Below are 16,830 nucleotides of genomic sequence, written 5' to 3' on the forward strand. Positions count from 1 at the left end.
ACAAGTGTGGGTCAACATCATCCAATCAGGGACTCGGATGATGACGCGTAGTGCATATTCGGAAAACTTGTAATATTTGAAGTGTATATAAATTGTATAAATATAATATATGTAAACTTTACTATATGCTAGATCAATATATACATATATATATATATATATTAGCGTAATATTACTACTATACGTAAATGGATATTCTACACTAATACGAATACTAACCAACCCACGAATTAAAATGAAAGGAAAATAAAAAAAGAATAACCATTTAGTACCGGATGGTAAAACCAACCGGTACTAAACTGCCGTCCGCAACAACGCGACGTGTCTCGCAGTTTAGTACCGGTTGGTACTACCGACCGATACTAAATGGCCCATTTAGTATCGGGCATTTTGGTTGGTACTAAATAGCGTGGCATTTAGTACCGAACAAGCGGTACCGGTTAGGCTCCCGGTACTAAAGGGGGATTATTGACCGGTACGAAAGGTCGGTCCTCCAGCAGTGTGTAGGTCGTTTTAGCTTTTTTAGATAGACATACACTATATCTAGATACATAATAATATCTATAAATCTAGAAAAGTCAAAAAAACCTACAATTTGGAATGGAGGGAGTATCATCTAAGGAAGATGCTACTCCCTCTGAATGTTTGTCCATAGCATTGAGAGGACATGTTTTAAAATATTGACGCACCAAAGGGATCAAGTGTGTCATTATCACAATGTTTCTATTCTACGCCCTTAATCAAATATTTTGAAAATTTTAGGTACGGTGTACCACGTCATGTATCAAGGTATGATGGCAATTCACAACGGATTTTCCTTAAAATCCATGTTTTCTATAGGTTGGCGTGTGCATGGTGAGCTATAATCAAATATTGTGAAACTGAAGGAGTAATATGGAAGATCATATGTGGGGAAATGTTATTTTTATGAATAGGTCAAGCTTTTGAGTTTCAACTGTGTTGACTTTACACGCATGCGTATAATATGCCTCTTTGTTGGGAGCCACTTGATGTGGTGGTGGGTGATGCGTGCGTACGTACGTGCACTTAATTATTGCCATATGTCATCCATATATGATTGGTCCACAAGTTTAGTCCTCGTTAATAATTTCTCCAAGAGGACAACAATATTTCTAGTGGAATCTGTATATTTGTTAACAAATTAGCAAAACACTAATATAACAGGACTGCCCAAAAACTCATTCTCCATGGTTTTTATATACTTCATCAAAGACACACACACACACACACACACACACACACACACACACACACACACACACACACACACACACACACACACACACATATATATATATATATATATATATATATATATATATATATATATATATATATATATTATAGAAACCGCTTGTCATTTGCAAATAAAACCATAGAGAAAATTGGCTACTCTTGTAGTGGTGAGGGTTATATGTCGAGGAAATGTTTGAATAGGTTAGCTTTAAAGTTCCAACTCCTTTTTGACCCTGCACAACATATGTGCATACTCCCTCCGTTTATCTTTATAAGACGTGATATGACTTCACACAGTCTCCTAGATTATACTTTGACCATTCATTTATCAAACATTATACTCCATCCGTTCCAAATTGTTAATCATTCCAACTTTCTTGGAAAGTGAAAGCATCTCAAGTTTGATCAAATTCTAATATTTATGATATCAAATAAGTACTTTTAGATTTTTCATTAAATATATTTTCATAGTATATCTATTCGGTGACATAAATCTTTATAATTCTCTCTATAATTTTGATCAAACATAAAATAGTTTGACTCTCCAAAAAAGTTGGAATGACCTACAATTTGGAACGGAGGGAGTATTATTTATGGTTATAAACTTATAACATTGGAGAGTACATTTGATTACCAATCTAACCATTTCAAGTTTATATTATAAAAATAAAAAATGTTAGCTAAATTATTGATAAAGATTATAAAGTTTGAATCTTAATATACGTGTGTATGCGCCTTATAAAGATAAACGGAGCGAGTAATATATAGCAGGAATATTACCACCATTTTTGCAATCATATACAGTGAGAACATGCAGATGCAGTCATTGGACCCCGCAGATCCATGACAGGTGCACCAGAAAATACAACCCAGAAGGCAGAACAGGTACAGTCCCCGACGCGTGGACCCCGTGACATCCACGGATGATCCAAGGCATCTCCTGGAGGCTGCCACGCGGGCCCCACTGCCGCCGCTAGGACCTTCCACGGCACTCCACCTGACGACCGTGCCTCCACCAACCTCCCTTGCCACCTCCCTATAAAACCTCCCACGGAAAAAGGCAATGGCAATCACTTGCCTTCTACTACCCCTGGAGCTCGGGCCGACGGCAATGGCGGCGGCGGTGGTGGAGGAGGACGTGATCATCGTGGGCGTGGCGTACGAAGCCTTGTCCTGGAGCGCAACGACTGCGTGGGTCGCTGTGGCAGAACCACGGAAGCGCACCTACGACCGCCTCCACATCTACCTCGCCAAGCAGTACTGAGCGCTCTCGCACGCGCCGCACGCCGACGAGGCCCCCACTGGCCACTACCTCCCCCGCGATGACTTCGCCCGCTACCTCGCCGGCTACGCGGCGCGGTTCACCATCCGCACTGTTAGAAATAATCTTGATTCATATGTGTATCAGCATGTTTAAATTTCATTTTGCATGTAGTAGTGTCAATTTGTGTAGGTCACATGCTAGTAGAAGATGTGTACATGAGATACATATATATGCTAGGTTGGGTCAGCTCAAGGTGCCGACGTGCCGTGTGACGTGGACGTCGCCGTGCGACGTGGTGTTGCACGTAGAAGCATTGGACCTAGAGGCAACTACCTACGAATAAGTCAGATTGGTCAAGGATAACATTGTGTGAAGGAGCAGCAAGGAGAGGTCAAAACTGTTAGCATGTGCATGGATCGTGGAGTCTGATTTGCATGGTCATTAGTGAGAGTATTTGGTGTTCCTAACTTGCAGGGGATGGGGATGAGTCCATGCTGTGATGAGTCAAGCCGTAAAATGTGTAACTTGACATGCATGACCATAACTGCCGGCTAGTGGGAGAAGTGCTACTCGTAGTATTTAGTTCCATATATTCAGTCATTTGTTTTGTTTTGTGCTGTGAAAAGTAAGAAAGAGTTTTCGTGTCTGTCTATCAAAAGAAACAAGTGTGCGTGTGTGTCACAACCGAGAGAGAGGAAATGATTCCCCATCAGAGAGAAGATTAAGTGTTTGTGATAAACACTTATACCTGTGAGTGAGCGATTCCAACACGCACGCGCCTCCGCCGCGAAGTCCGGTCGCGGGGGTTCGACGGGGAGAAGGGGAGGTGGGAGGTGGAGGCCGTCGACCTCGCCACGGGCCGGCGCGAGCTGTACGTGGCGAGGTTCCTGGTCGTGGCGTCCGGGGAGAACGACGAGCGGTTCGTGCCCGAAGTGCCCGGGCTGGAGGCGTTCCCGGGCCGGATTGTGCACGCCGCCGAGTACCGGTCGGGCGAGGGGATGCGCGGCAAGGCCGTGCTCGTCGTCGGGTGCGGCAACTCCGGCATGGAGATCGCCTACGATCTCGCCGCCGCCGGCGCCGTCACCTCCATCGCCGTCCGCAGCGAGGTCAGTACGCCGCTAGTATATGGCTCGCCCGGCCCCTTCCCTCCCCTGGCGCCGCCGGAGTGTGACAGCCCAAGCATTCCGGTGTTGCCTCGCGGAGGCCTTAACGAATCGAGTTGGTTTGTTTATCGTTGTTAATTTTAACTTTAAAAAAATAAATTTGCATCGACGACCGCGCATGCAGCTTCACCTGGTGACCAAGGAGATCTGGAACGTGGCGATGTCGCTGTACGGGTACCACGTCCCGGCGTGGATCATCGACAAGCTGGTGCTGCTCATGTGCGCCGTCGTGTTCGGCGACACCGCTCGGCACGGCCTCCGCCGCCCCGCCATGGGGCCCTTCACCATGAAGTTCACCACCCCGGCCTACCCCGTCTTCGACGTCGGCACCTAAGCTAAGATCAGGACCGGCGAGATCCGTGTCCTCCCCGCCGGTGTCAAGAGCGTCCGCGGCAACGTCGTCAAGTTCTCGGCGACGGGAGACGCCACCCCTTCGACGCCATCGTCCTCGCCACTGGGTACCGGAGCACAGTCAGGCGCTGGCTCAGGGTACGTACGTGCAGTAACAATTCAGACCGCAGCCGGTACATGAACATGTGTAGTGAGCAAGACTTTTGCCGCGAAGCAAAGTTCAGACCGCAGCCGGCCGGCTTCATCGTTGCATGCATCCTCAGCTTGCCCTATATACTTGCAACTTATATGAATCATTCTCTCACTCATGGCGCCATCAATTGTATGAGCTGAGGTGGTCTAGCTTCATCATTGAGTTCCTTAATTTCGAAACGATTTCAGAGCGACGACGGGCTGATCGGCGATGACACGGGATGGCGGCGCGGCCCTACCCGGAGCACTGGAAGGGGGAGAAAGGTCTGTACTGTGCGGGGCTGATGCCGAGGGGCATCTACGGCAGCTACGAGGACGCAGAGCTCATCGCCGGCGACATCAGCGAGGTGTTGCGCCACCAGCAGGCCCAGGGCAACAGCATCGTCCGCAACAACGGCTCCAAGTAGCGGATGCGTGGGCAACGGCTGTCTCACCTTGCCATGGGCACACCTTGGACAAACAAATTGAATCAACTACTTGTCCTAAACGTCATATATTTATGATGGAGGTAGTATTTTTTTTTTCTATCTATAGTTGATGTGCAATGACAATCTGAGATATATAGTTGATTTGCTATCTACTAAAGTTATGACATGTAGAAGTGATCAGCTGTAAAATTGTAAGAGACGCTCTAAGATATATAGCCTTGTACAAGGGCATCTCCCGGTTCAGGATTTTCAGTTTATGAACATTAGCATGGTTTTAGTTAAGGTTGTAGAAGTCAGTTGTAGACGGCACAAATAGACCGTCCAGAAATTTAACTATATAATACCAGCTCCAAAGTTTTCATATGACATGCATGTATCCCTGTTTTTCTTCTCTGGTCAGTAATCCACCAGAGCAAAATGCTCTCCGGTGATGAAAAAGAAGGTTCACTAAATTGGAGAGGGAAATCAACAAGATGTACATCACTGTAAAAAATCCACCAAATGTGCTCTTATGGGATCTAAACAATTGGTGGTGGGAGTATAGAGGGAAAAAAGAGATTTCTCACTTGTTGAATTCAAAGAAGATGTAGTGCCACATGTTGGGAGGGGCAACCAGTGCTTGCGCTGCATCCTCGCTCAACTGTTCAGCTGCGCCAACATGGCTGCAGCCGAAGGCAACTTGGATTTTCATCTCTGACTGATGCAGACTATCTCACACCTTGATACCCATCGCCAGTGGTGCTTGGCATCTCCGCTCCCGGCCGCCAAGGTTGCCCGCCACCACAAATACCTACGGCAGCTGCCTTGATCAATGTAGACTTGCATATTCTAAGCATCTATGTATTTTCATGGCTACTATAATCCCGTGCGCTTCGAGAGGGTGCATTGCGTCGATTGTGCATGGTGCTTAAATTGGAGTGGATAGATAAGGCCTTTGCTCATCAGCTTTGCATCTTGCATTGTGACTCATGGTGGTAGGCGTGCTCATTGGTCCTGCTTTTTGCGAGGCATGGTGGTAACCCAACCTCCTCAGTTCTATGCCCTATGAGAGGTGTCATAGCTTCCGCTTCTCATTTACACGTTATTATCATCATTGTGGTCATTGTAATCTTGGTGGTTTTGTTGGTAGGTGTCAGAGGATGGTTGGGCATGCAAACAGAGCAGGCAACGGATGTTGTGCCACCTTTGCAACAGCCAGGCTTCGTCAGTCCATATGATGAGTATGACATGGATCAAGCAAAAGAGGATGAAACGGAGGAGTTGAAGAAATCTAATAAGTTGGTTTGGTTGCAGGACCACGGCAACACCCGTGTGCGTCGCCATGGTCACTTTGTGTCTACAACATGACAAGGGGGTTAGGCATCTAGTGTTGGATGAGTTTCTTCGCAGTGACGCTCGTTTTGTTGCATTCCTTTCAATAGTAGAGCTCCACGAAATTCTACACCTTTCTATGCCAATTCAGCACAAACCATGTCAAGAAAATTCAAACAAGTTAGAGCTGGTCTCAAGAAATGGAGCATAGAACTTTCAAAATGAAACAAATTGATTCATAGCTGCAACTTTTTACTTGTTATGCTAGATGGCATGAAAGATTAGACCTTTGAGTGCACATGAAAGAAAAATTTAGATCCCTTGTCAAGGACCATTTGGGTAAACTCCTTGAAGCAAAAAGAATCTACTAGAAGCAAGGAACCGAAACTAGATGGATCAAATTTGGTGATGAAAACACAAAACTCTTTCAGGCCATGATTTGATGGTACCATAGTGACAGATCATGAACAGAAAGCTGGTGCCCAATGGACTGCTTTCAAGGAAAGGTTAGGCATTTCTAAAATTTACAAATATTCATTGTGACCTTTCAAACCTCCTGCAATAGGTTCTACTCCCAAAATTGGATGGCCCTTTCTTAGTGGAAGAAATTCATGCTTCTGGCCCTGATGGTTTCAATGGTGCCTTTATAAGGAAATGTTGGCCTCTTATCAGAGAATTTAGGCTGTGAAGAGACTTTGCATCTGGTGATTTGGACCTCTCCAGCATCAATGGTTCTCTTATTACTCTTATTCCTAAGAAAGATCACCATCAATCAGTTAATGACTGCAGGCAATCCCTGCTTACTAATCAAATTTTGAAAACCTCATCCACTCAATTGTCAGAACAAGTAGATTCCTAAATGGAGTGGCAGTGTATCAAAATACATGAACTTGGAACTCCAGGTACAAAACAGTAGCATAGCAAATCACCGAGTCAACAACGGCCAATCACACTACTCACTCATGCCATCTTATTCTTGTTACAACAAAAGAATCAATTAACCTTCGGTTCAGAACAACAGCCACGACCCCAAAAAAAACATACAGAAAAATTGTATGGAAGACCAAAAGAAAAGGGAAACACAAATCCTGCCTTTTCCTATACAAAACTGTAAACTACAAACAACATTTAGAAAAACCATTTGCTTCTGTCACCCTCCGCATGCTTCCGCCACACTCCGGGGGCAGGGTACAGAAAACGTATGCCTCTATTTACAGTATTCCAGTCTTGTTGATTCCATTCCAAAAACCAAACTGCTCCAAGACACTATGCACAACATCAGATATATGAACAACACCTTTACAAACAAAAGCTTGCCTCATGTACTCTGCGCTCTCCACACCAGAACCCAATGAACACCAAAACTGACATCAGTGATGACTGGTGAGGCATTAACACCAAGAACTTCATAGGGGTAATGGTACTCATACGGTCTGCAAAGTGCAATCCTGAGACACACCAGAACTGACATTAATGATGAGGCATGAACAAGGCCAGTGGCATCCTGTCCTTTGTGAGAGCGCACAAAAGTTCATGTAGGGCATCTCCAGTATGATACGACCTTTGCCGTGCCACCTGATGATCCAATGCTCTCACTAAGAGGTCCTATCATCATTTTTTCATTACTCTGGCTATTCCAGTCATATATGCACTGCTTGCACTATCACTCCACTTCCCAGGCTCCATCACTCCCTCCTCTGCACCACAATGCAAATGACACAATTAGGAAACAGTTTGTGGTATTTTGGTTACGAAACGAACAAATGAAGCAGCAAGTTAACAAATTGCCATGAAGACTTTGTTGAAATATCCCTCCCAAAAAAAGATGAATGTTCTATCTGCTATTGTAGATGCAGGAAATTGAATATTACAGGGCTAAAAAAAAGAAAAAAAAGAAAATTTTAAAACTAGTTTGTAAGAATATCGCTGGAAACTAGATTAAACTCCCATTAGACATCACATTAGAAGCATGGGTGGAACTTTTCAAAAGATGCTTATAAGAAAGGTTCTTCAATTTATAAACTTGACTGCAAAGTTTGGATTTAACTTGACCTGTTATACAATAGAGACAGACTAAATTAAACCTTAACAATCAATTTGGAATTTGCAAATTACAAAGAATCAGTAACTACACAGGGTTTGCTTGTAATCACGAAGTGTCAGCATCTTAACAATTGATGATCAATAGCCGAAGCATATGAGCACAAACATTGTCAAAAAGCTTCAAGTTGAAATATTACTGGTTAGCATGAGTACTACTTTAAACATTCATGCTGACAAAAGACAATGATATTATTGGAATATTGAATTCTAAAACAAAAAAAGAATGCATAATATTGACTGGCTCTATATTCCGTTATGTTGCAGTATTGCTCACGCGGTACTTATCAGCACAGTACTAGTTAGATACTTGCGATTTCAATAATTAGTTTCCTTGTAGACCGGGTTCATTCCTTGTGGATGTACTTTGTGTTTTCACATATTAGTGAAAGTTTCCTAAGTTTTTTTCTCGAACACACAAGAGAACTGCACATCATTATATTAAGAAGAAGAAAGGAGACCAATATGACTCGTACGAGTATACAACACATTCACACAAATGCCCCCAGGGGATGTACTGATTCCTAAGTAAAGGATTGTTTCTTATGATTCGCATCATAGTTAATATAATGCTTGTTAATGAGCAAGTACAATTGTTTATGCTGAATTGAGAGGGCAGGGGAGGCACTTAAGCCCCGTTTGGTTCTTTAGTCCAGACTAAAATTCCAGTCACATCGAACATTCGGAGGCTAATTAGGAGGACTAACATGAGCTAATTATAAAACTAATTACACAGATAGAGGCTAATTCACGAGACGAATCTATTAATCCTAATTAATCCATCATTAGCACATGTTTACTGTAGCATCACATTGTCAAATCATGGACTAATTAGGCTTAATAGATTCGACTCGCAAATTAGCCTCCATCTGTGCAATTGATTTTGTAATTAGTCTATATTTAATACTCCTAATTAGTATCTAAACATTCGATGTGACAGGAATTTTAGTCCGGACTAAAGAACCAAACGGGGCCTTAGGTATTGTTACCTTCATTTTTTTTTGTTTGATAACTTATTGTGTTAAGACATATAATCGCAATGCCTGAGCACAGCATGTGTTGCATATTGCAATTTACTTATCCAAAAAAATCAGTTGAGATAAATCTGATCCAAAGCTAATTTCACTCATTTTACCTGATAATTTAGTAAAAGTAAAAGCAAGAAATTAACACGATAACAGGAGCAAATGAAAAGATGGCTCATCTCTCTGTAATACTTACCATTGTAGGGTCTGAAAGCATAGAATATGCCTTTCCAATTATTTTGAATAAATAATCAGCATCTCTGCGGATTTCATTTGTGATTTCTCTCCATATTGCATCACTGATATTTTCACTTCTCACAAGAAATTTACCGGCCTGTGGCAGAACAACTGTTAGAGAAGAGAAGAATGTGAGTTACAATTGCTGGAAAACAAATACATTACTTTGTCTGGATGATGCCTTAGTGCTGCTTTGCGGTATGCCTTCTTTATATCCACGGTAGAGGAAGAAGGTTCGATTCCTCTGAAAGGAAAAGGAAGTGACTTACTCAAATGATCGAATGAAATTGTGAACTTTTTCTCCATGTAGTGGTCAAATAATTGTATGAAATTGTGAAGTTTTTCTTTCCACCAAAAGCGTATGAAATCCCTCTGCTCCGGCATGTTCTAAACTATTTTCCACCACTTTTCAGCTGAATGAGTAACCAACCTTGGAAGGAAAATTAGGCATCAAAAACAGCTTCCTTCCGTAGGGGTTCAAATGGGTGTCAATTTTGGCAGGTAAGTATCCACTTTTTAGTTCCAATGTGAAAGTTACAACTGACAATACTGCAAACAGAATTCGATAAACTACGCAACTCACAGGAACAAAAGATATGGCAAGAACATTTGGATTTCATCAAGCTACAGAAAGATTCATTAACTGCAGAAGTTGCAGTAAAATGTAGTTAAAAATCAAGAGCACCCATCTACATGACCAATATTAAATTAAGAGGATGTAAGTAATGGCCTTCTATTATTTCAGATTCAACTTATAAAGCTGAATTGTGACAAAATTTAAATTAATAGGGACTACAGAGAATATAATATGCATGCTGTAGGTAATTTAAAATTGTAAAGGACAAAGACTTACAATATCATATACACATTTAATGGGGCCCCCTTTCTGGCATCCCGTTCCAGAGAAGAAAACCGAAGATTGGCTCGATTCAGATTGCTACGGATACTCTCTACCTTCTCTGATGGCATGGACATATTTTCTTGCAGTTGTTTCTCAAGAAGAGTAATTAACCTACGAAGATCATTTTCTGCCTGCTCATAGTCCCTTATGAGTTCGTACAAACTAGATCTTCTGGAAATAGCCTGCAAAAGTAGCAAGCACAAATAAGTTATGTTTTGACAGGCAGGACTCGAATTCATGGAAAGACTACAACCAAAAATCATGAGCCAAAAGGCCCTTCTCAAGACTTATCCAATAAAACTTGAGTCACACTAAAATACCATTTAATGAGTCACTGCATGTGGTTCGTGTCAACCTCACATTGGATGACATCTGATTTGTACACATTGTTCATGGTTCTTAGGTAATTAATTATAGGAATAATATTTAACATGAATATAAAATACCATTAACCAATGCTCTAAGGTTCATATCAAATATTAGTCTAGTTGATCACCAAAACCGTCCACACAATAATGATCGCAGTCAAAACAATTAAGATATTTCCCCAACCAAATAAAAACTAGCATACAAAAGATGAGAAAAGTAGCAACTTTGCATTACAAAGGAATGGTTGTTACTTGTTGCTTGTTACCGTTGGTTTTGATGGATGGAATCCACATAATTAAAAACAAGAATTGCTATGTGGAAACAAATATTTCACTACATAAACTAACTGGAGCATGCCTATGGATTAGGTAGAAGGCCAAAAAGTCACAAGCAGTTATCTTTTTTTCTCAAACTACGCAAGAGAGCTGCATGTCATTTCATTAAGAGAGAAGAAAAACACAGTACACGAACCGGCTCAAAAACACACACCTCTCTCTCACACACACAACCCCAAACAAGACAAACTATCCAAATATCATTATGTACTTAGTTTGGGGTAAAATTAAGTTGAAAAAAAATTAAAATTCAAAAGGTGCCAACTACTCATGCATAGAACATGCAAGGAAACAGGTAAATTCTTAGTGTGTGAGCTAACAGTAAGGAAAGTATGGCCTACTAAAGCACATGATAAAACAAATTGGCATCATAGCACAGTTGTACAAGTGCCTTTGGCTAAAGTATAGAAAGTGTTAGAGAACACAGTTACATAAGGAATTTTTATTTGATACAACAGGAGGATAATACACCAACCTTAGCATAATCTGCATCAAGGGCTATGGCTAGTGAGCAATCTGCAATTGCATCTAAAATTTGACCCATTGCTTGATACGCCGCTGCACGGTTACAAAAGCAGACTGCTAAAAAGCGTAGTGACTCGCTATTGCTCAGCAAAGCAGCAGTGTAATGTTCCACAGCCTCCAAATATTTACCAGATTGAAATGCTTCATTCCCAGCAGCCTGAAATACAGCAAACAAGAATGTGATGCCATCAGTGTAAACTTCTTGAAAATTTGCTGAATACCAAGGACCATCATGTGCGCACAAGATCAATAACAACATCACAGAGCGGAGAGAATGCTGGATATAGTTTTGCAACATATGGATAGATTAGTGGCCCAAAAGAATGCAATTGAGTGAAATCATATAAGGCCAGCATATGACATACTTTAAGCTGCAGTAGTTCAGATATTGCCATGGAGAATGATGAAATAGATTCCTGAGATTGCTTCCCACACCTAGTGAGTGTTTTCTCAAAATTAGCACATCATATAAGCAGTGATGCATGGAATTTGGAAGCAAACAAAACTAGCATCGAAAATATTACCTGCATTCCATGACTTTTATTTGGTCATACTTTTTTAAGAACAGGTGAGCCTCTTCAAGCTTTCCAAGGAAGAAATACGACTTAGCAATAAGATGATAGCGCCACAACTTCACAAAGCAAGTATTATTGTCCAAGCTATTGGTTTCTGAATGCTTCTCAGGACACAAACACAGGCTATTGTTTTCTGCTACATAAAGAGTTTCTTCGCAAAACTGGATTACTTCTTCATATCGCTGCAACTATTAATATCCAACAAAACTAACAGTTAGCCCAAAAATTTACTATTGGAAAGTGGAAACTTAGTAATGGTGTACACATGGCAAAATAAGTTTACCGTACATACAGACCAGTAACAGTGCTTCTGCTTTCATCGCCATCAAGTTATCTGAATAAATACTTATGGATAAAGCATCAGAGATCATTTGTAAGGCACTAGGTATCTTGTCAAATGCCTTCTTCATAAGGTACTCCTTGGACTGATGAATAAAACCAGATATTTTCTGCAAAAAATACACAGACATAATGATTGGATTACCAAGTTGCACATAACAAATTATTTTGAATGCGTGTTTTCTGAGAAGGGTTAAGAAAGGTGCAGAATCCAGATAAACACTATCCAAGTAATAAGACATGCAACACAAAACAAGTGCACTCAAGAGTTGCAAACATCTATACTGCACCAGGTGCATTCGCCATAAATCAATTTTCTTTCATACTGCTGGGTAGTCACAGTCTGCCAAACGTAGCACTAAATGTATTAATGACGTGGGATCAAGCCCCACTTGTCAATATCACAGCTAATGGTAAGTTAGAATTTAGAAATATGTTGCCAGTTGTTTGTTGCCAATACCCCTGGGTAATTATCGTGTACCGAATGGGGGAAAAACTGCTCAAAAGGTGGTTAATTTGAGAAACATTTAATCTGGTATAATAGGGGTAGTTAATCGGCATAATATCAGAAAGTTAATCTGTACAATACCTGAGCTTTTTGTAGACCGTCCGAAGCCTCTTCTAAAATTTTATGGTCCAAGCTTGATAGATGACTAGACTTCAAACACATCTCAAAAGCCTTTTGTGCTTCTTCCACATCCCCCAGGGCAAGTAGGCAGCTAGACCCATTAGATGAGCATACAATAAGTTCATATATTCATAATGTAAAATGCAAGTGAGGGTGCTACACACCTACGAATAACTAAATAATTACCAATATCTGTTATAAATTGGACCTTCACTTAAGACAAATTTTACGACTAACAGTTGCATGAAATATTTCTTTTCTTTGAGATCTGAATGCAACACTCTAAAGTTGGTTAGACTGAGTAATAATCCCTAGAAAACATGTAAAAAAAGTAGGATGCTTCCATGGATTTCCAATAAGATAGCTTTTGTTTGTTCTACTGAATAGACAGAACATGAATTGTGATATGAACTGCAACAGTTAGTTTTCCTAGAAGCTAGTATGAGAATGAAAGCCAATGCATTGGTTATTGTATCAACAGCATAGCCTGATAGCCATTGGTCTTACTTGGCAGCTCTGACTTGTGCCTTGAGAAAGCTGGAATCGATACCAATAGCTTCTCGACAATCAGATAGGGCCTCTCTCATCTTACCCAGAGACATCCGAGTAGCTGCACGATTGCTGTAGCACAGCATTAATGCTTTTCTAGAAGCTTCATTTGGAGAAAAAGAATCAATCCCATGGGTATAGCATTCCTCAGCCTTAGTTAACTGTCCTTCCGCATATGCTTGATTCCCCCTAGAACAAATTAAGCAGCTCCGCATTAAAACATCAAATATCACAAAGGACATACAGCCCGAGGAACCCCAAAGATAAGGTAAACTGTACGCCTAGCTAGTGCAACGCAAACAATAAAGCTATTCAATCTCGATATAGAACTCAAAATATTTTCACTTTTTGTTATTCCTTCATAATACTACTACCAGTCTACCACCCAGACATCTAATTTTGACCAGCAATCCAGCAAAATGGTTTGGTCTAAGTGTAAACAGGGAAAATAAAACCCAAAATAGAAGATATAACTGATTAACCAATTTTTGAACGGTAAGAAGTCCAAATAACCCCCTAAGTTTTGCTCTAAACTCCGCCTGTCACCCCAAACTCTATGACCAGGTAACCCCTTAACCTCCAAATGGTTTTACAGGGTTTTCTACAACCACTTGCATGGTTTGGGTTGGGTGGTTTCACCCTTGCAGAAGTCCATGCTAACTAAATAAGCAAAAGGGAGTGACAAGAGTACGTCATGCAGGCACCTTAAACGCCATGTTTCACAATCTTCATGGTGTTCAAAGTTTTCTGTTTTTGTGCATTCCGCTCCCCCGCTTATGGTTACCCTGTTAGGTTCCATTTTGATGTATTCAGTCCACTGAGCAGCTGAATCCCCACATTGCTGAGTAGCTGAAACTTCTGAGCGTGCAAGTCCAATGGCAGATGAAGGAAGGCTTTGAGTAGAGTTAGCATGATTACACATTCCTACACCTTTTTTCTTGTTGTGTCGTCTTTGTAGGTGCAATGTCCTTTGATTAAAAGTTGATGCAGAAAATATGAAATCAGATTGACCAGAATGTTCCGTGTTTGCTGCAGAAGTAAACTCAGTTCCATCACGACTACTTTCTGTTATTTGCAAAGCAGAGTTGTAAGAATTGCCTTGGACGCAATTGATACCAGAGTCCAATAATGCATCTTTCAAATTGACCTTTGTTTCAGAGGACACCTTTTCAGAGCAATGGTCATTTCTTCTAGATACTGATTCCAAGGAAGAAACCTGGTGAGCTGAGGAGAATTTCTTTGGCATTACAGTTCTTCTATTTGTGATCATACCCTTAACTCCTTTGTTCCTAGATGCTACATTGTGGTCTTGAACAGTGAAAGATTTCTCATCGAATGGCCTGCATTCAGTAAGTTCTGAGGCTTCTACTGCTTTGATATCGTAAGGCACCTTTACAAAAGAAACCTTCGCACTGCCATCTTCAGATCCAAAGCTAGAACCAAACTTTACTGTAGGAGAAATTTCACAAGGTTCTGAGTGTAGAGGATTCTTATTAGTAGAACCAAATGCATCCTTTGCATCCTGCAAAATGAACTTTGTGCAAGTTCTATCTTTAGCAACTGAAGCATTAAGTTGTTCAGAGTTATATATTGCACCGTCTTTATCACTTGAATCTTCATTACTGATACTAGTTTGAGTTGCATTAGCAGTGAAATCCCGGTACCCAGCATGTCCACCAAAAACAAAGACATTCTGTTGAACATTACCACCATGTGCAGAAATGTTACTTCCATCCTTTGGCAAACTACCTTCATCCACAGAATTTCGGATGGGCAAGCCGTCCCCACTCCTAGCAAGTTCCATAGGAGCATTATGGTTGGTGGAGGTTTGCGAAGCTAATGATCTTGTCTCCGCATTCTCACATTGTATAGATTGAGATGGGGCTCCTCTCCCTTCATCAAGTTTCTCGGTCTGATCGTGAAGAGAGTCCGGAAACAAACCCTCATGCAAACTGGAATTGCTTCCATGGATCCCAGAGGGATCACTGGCGTTCATCACTGGAACCGGATCATCTCCTCCGGGAGCATCAACGTCGCTTCGCCTGCCGGAACCACCATCCAATACGAGCTTGTCAACTGCAGACCGGAGCTCAGTCAATGAGGCCTCACCGGATCCGGACGAGAAGGTCCTCCTCAGCTCCGGCGCCCCGGCCCCGCCACCCCCGAACACGAAGTTGGCGTCGCGAGAAGCGCCCCAGGAGCCCACGGACGGCGACCCCTCCTGCTGGGCGGAGGCGGCCGCCCCGGGGCGGCGCGAGAGATCGATCCCGGGGCGCCTGATCGTCGCGGAGGCGGCGGCGTGGCGCCGCGGCCTCGCGGCGCGGGGCCTGGGGCTCGAGGCGGCGGCCGGGATGGTGGGGAACGGCGCGGAGGCGGAGATGGCGAGCGGATCGGGCGCGGGGTCCATCTCCGGCAGCGGTGGCGAGGCGGGGGCGGCGGTGGTGGAGGAGGAGGAAGAAGAAGAGGCGCTTCACCTACACGGCGGCGGCGCGCCGGGGACGTGCGCGCCGTCCCGTGGCGGGGCTGGCAGGTGGGCCATGGGGCAGAGAGAAACGGGGACGGGGAAGGAGGTGGAGGAATTGATCTGATCCGGTTGGATTTGAATTGAATTGATCTGGAAAGGGCAAAAGGGAGAAAAGAAAAGAGTACAAGAGCGGTCGTGCTGACACTGACCAGATAGAATATATGGCCACCAACACGCTAATCTCTGTCATGGGATCCCACTCCTGTCAGCAGTTCCCTATCACCGAATCACGAATAAACTTGTCAAAATTCTTCCAAGAAACACGAGGAGCAAACAGTAGCGTAAGGTCTCGATCAAGGATTGCAAATATGCTACGTCCGTCCCATTTTAAGTGCATTTGTAAGATTCAAAAATTGTCCCAAATTAAATGCAATAACAGAGGCTCAGGGTCCAAATATCTCCATGCTAAAAAATTATTGAGCCGAACTGCCAAAACCTGAAAGGCTCGTGGCTAGTAATAAAGAAAGGGCAAGCTGAAAGGTTCTGGACCTTCTAAGTTGTTATCAAGCCATCTATTTCCTATACATAGGGACAATAATGTTATTTCTTATCAATGCTAATTTGATGTTCAAATTAAAAAAAGTACACTTATAGTGGGACGGAGTAGCTGCCTCTATCATGATGAGACACGGTTTTGTTTTAGTAGCTTGTAAATTGTGGATTAGATTCTAACTAAAGATTATTCCGTTATTACAATGTGTAAACTTGAACAAAGTGATGGACGTCTTTCTTTATCTAGGTTTGTGTTGGTGCTACT

At 42.3% G+C, this 16,830-nt stretch overlaps 1 protein-coding gene and 1 pseudogene across 2 annotated transcripts; one reads left to right on the forward strand and one right to left on the reverse strand.

Moving 5' to 3' along the window:
- The first annotated feature begins 2,100 nt into the window (after positions 1-2,100).
- Positions 2,101-4,634, forward strand: LOC117854584 (probable indole-3-pyruvate monooxygenase YUCCA10; annotated as a pseudogene).
- Positions 4,635-6,884: 2,250 nt separating this feature from the next.
- Positions 6,885-16,133, reverse strand: LOC117857221 (uncharacterized). Of its 2 annotated transcripts, XM_034739743.2 has the most exons (11): positions 14,254-16,131; positions 13,508-13,738; positions 12,962-13,091; positions 12,330-12,482; positions 11,983-12,221; positions 11,824-11,893; positions 11,409-11,615; positions 10,182-10,411; positions 9,494-9,572; positions 9,288-9,425; positions 6,885-7,663 (listed from the first exon to the last, which is right to left on the reverse strand). In XM_034739743.2, the coding sequence occupies exons 1-11, from the start codon at positions 15,954-15,956 to the stop codon at positions 7,652-7,654; spliced, it is 3,192 nt and encodes a 1,063-aa protein (XP_034595634.1). In that variant the 5' UTR covers positions 15,957-16,131; the 3' UTR covers positions 6,885-7,651. The 2 variants fall into 2 exon arrangements, with proteins under 2 accessions (XP_034595634.1, XP_034595635.1); XM_034739744.2 differs by lacking the exons at positions 6,885-7,663; positions 9,288-9,425; positions 9,494-9,572 and adding an exon at positions 9,605-9,758 and having other exon boundaries at positions 14,254-16,133.
- Between the last annotated feature and the right edge of the window lie 697 nt (positions 16,134-16,830).

Source organism: Setaria viridis, chromosome 5 (genome assembly GCF_005286985.2).
Source record: "Setaria viridis chromosome 5, Setaria_viridis_v4.0, whole genome shotgun sequence".
NCBI lineage: Eukaryota > Viridiplantae > Streptophyta > Magnoliopsida > Poales > Poaceae > Setaria > Setaria viridis.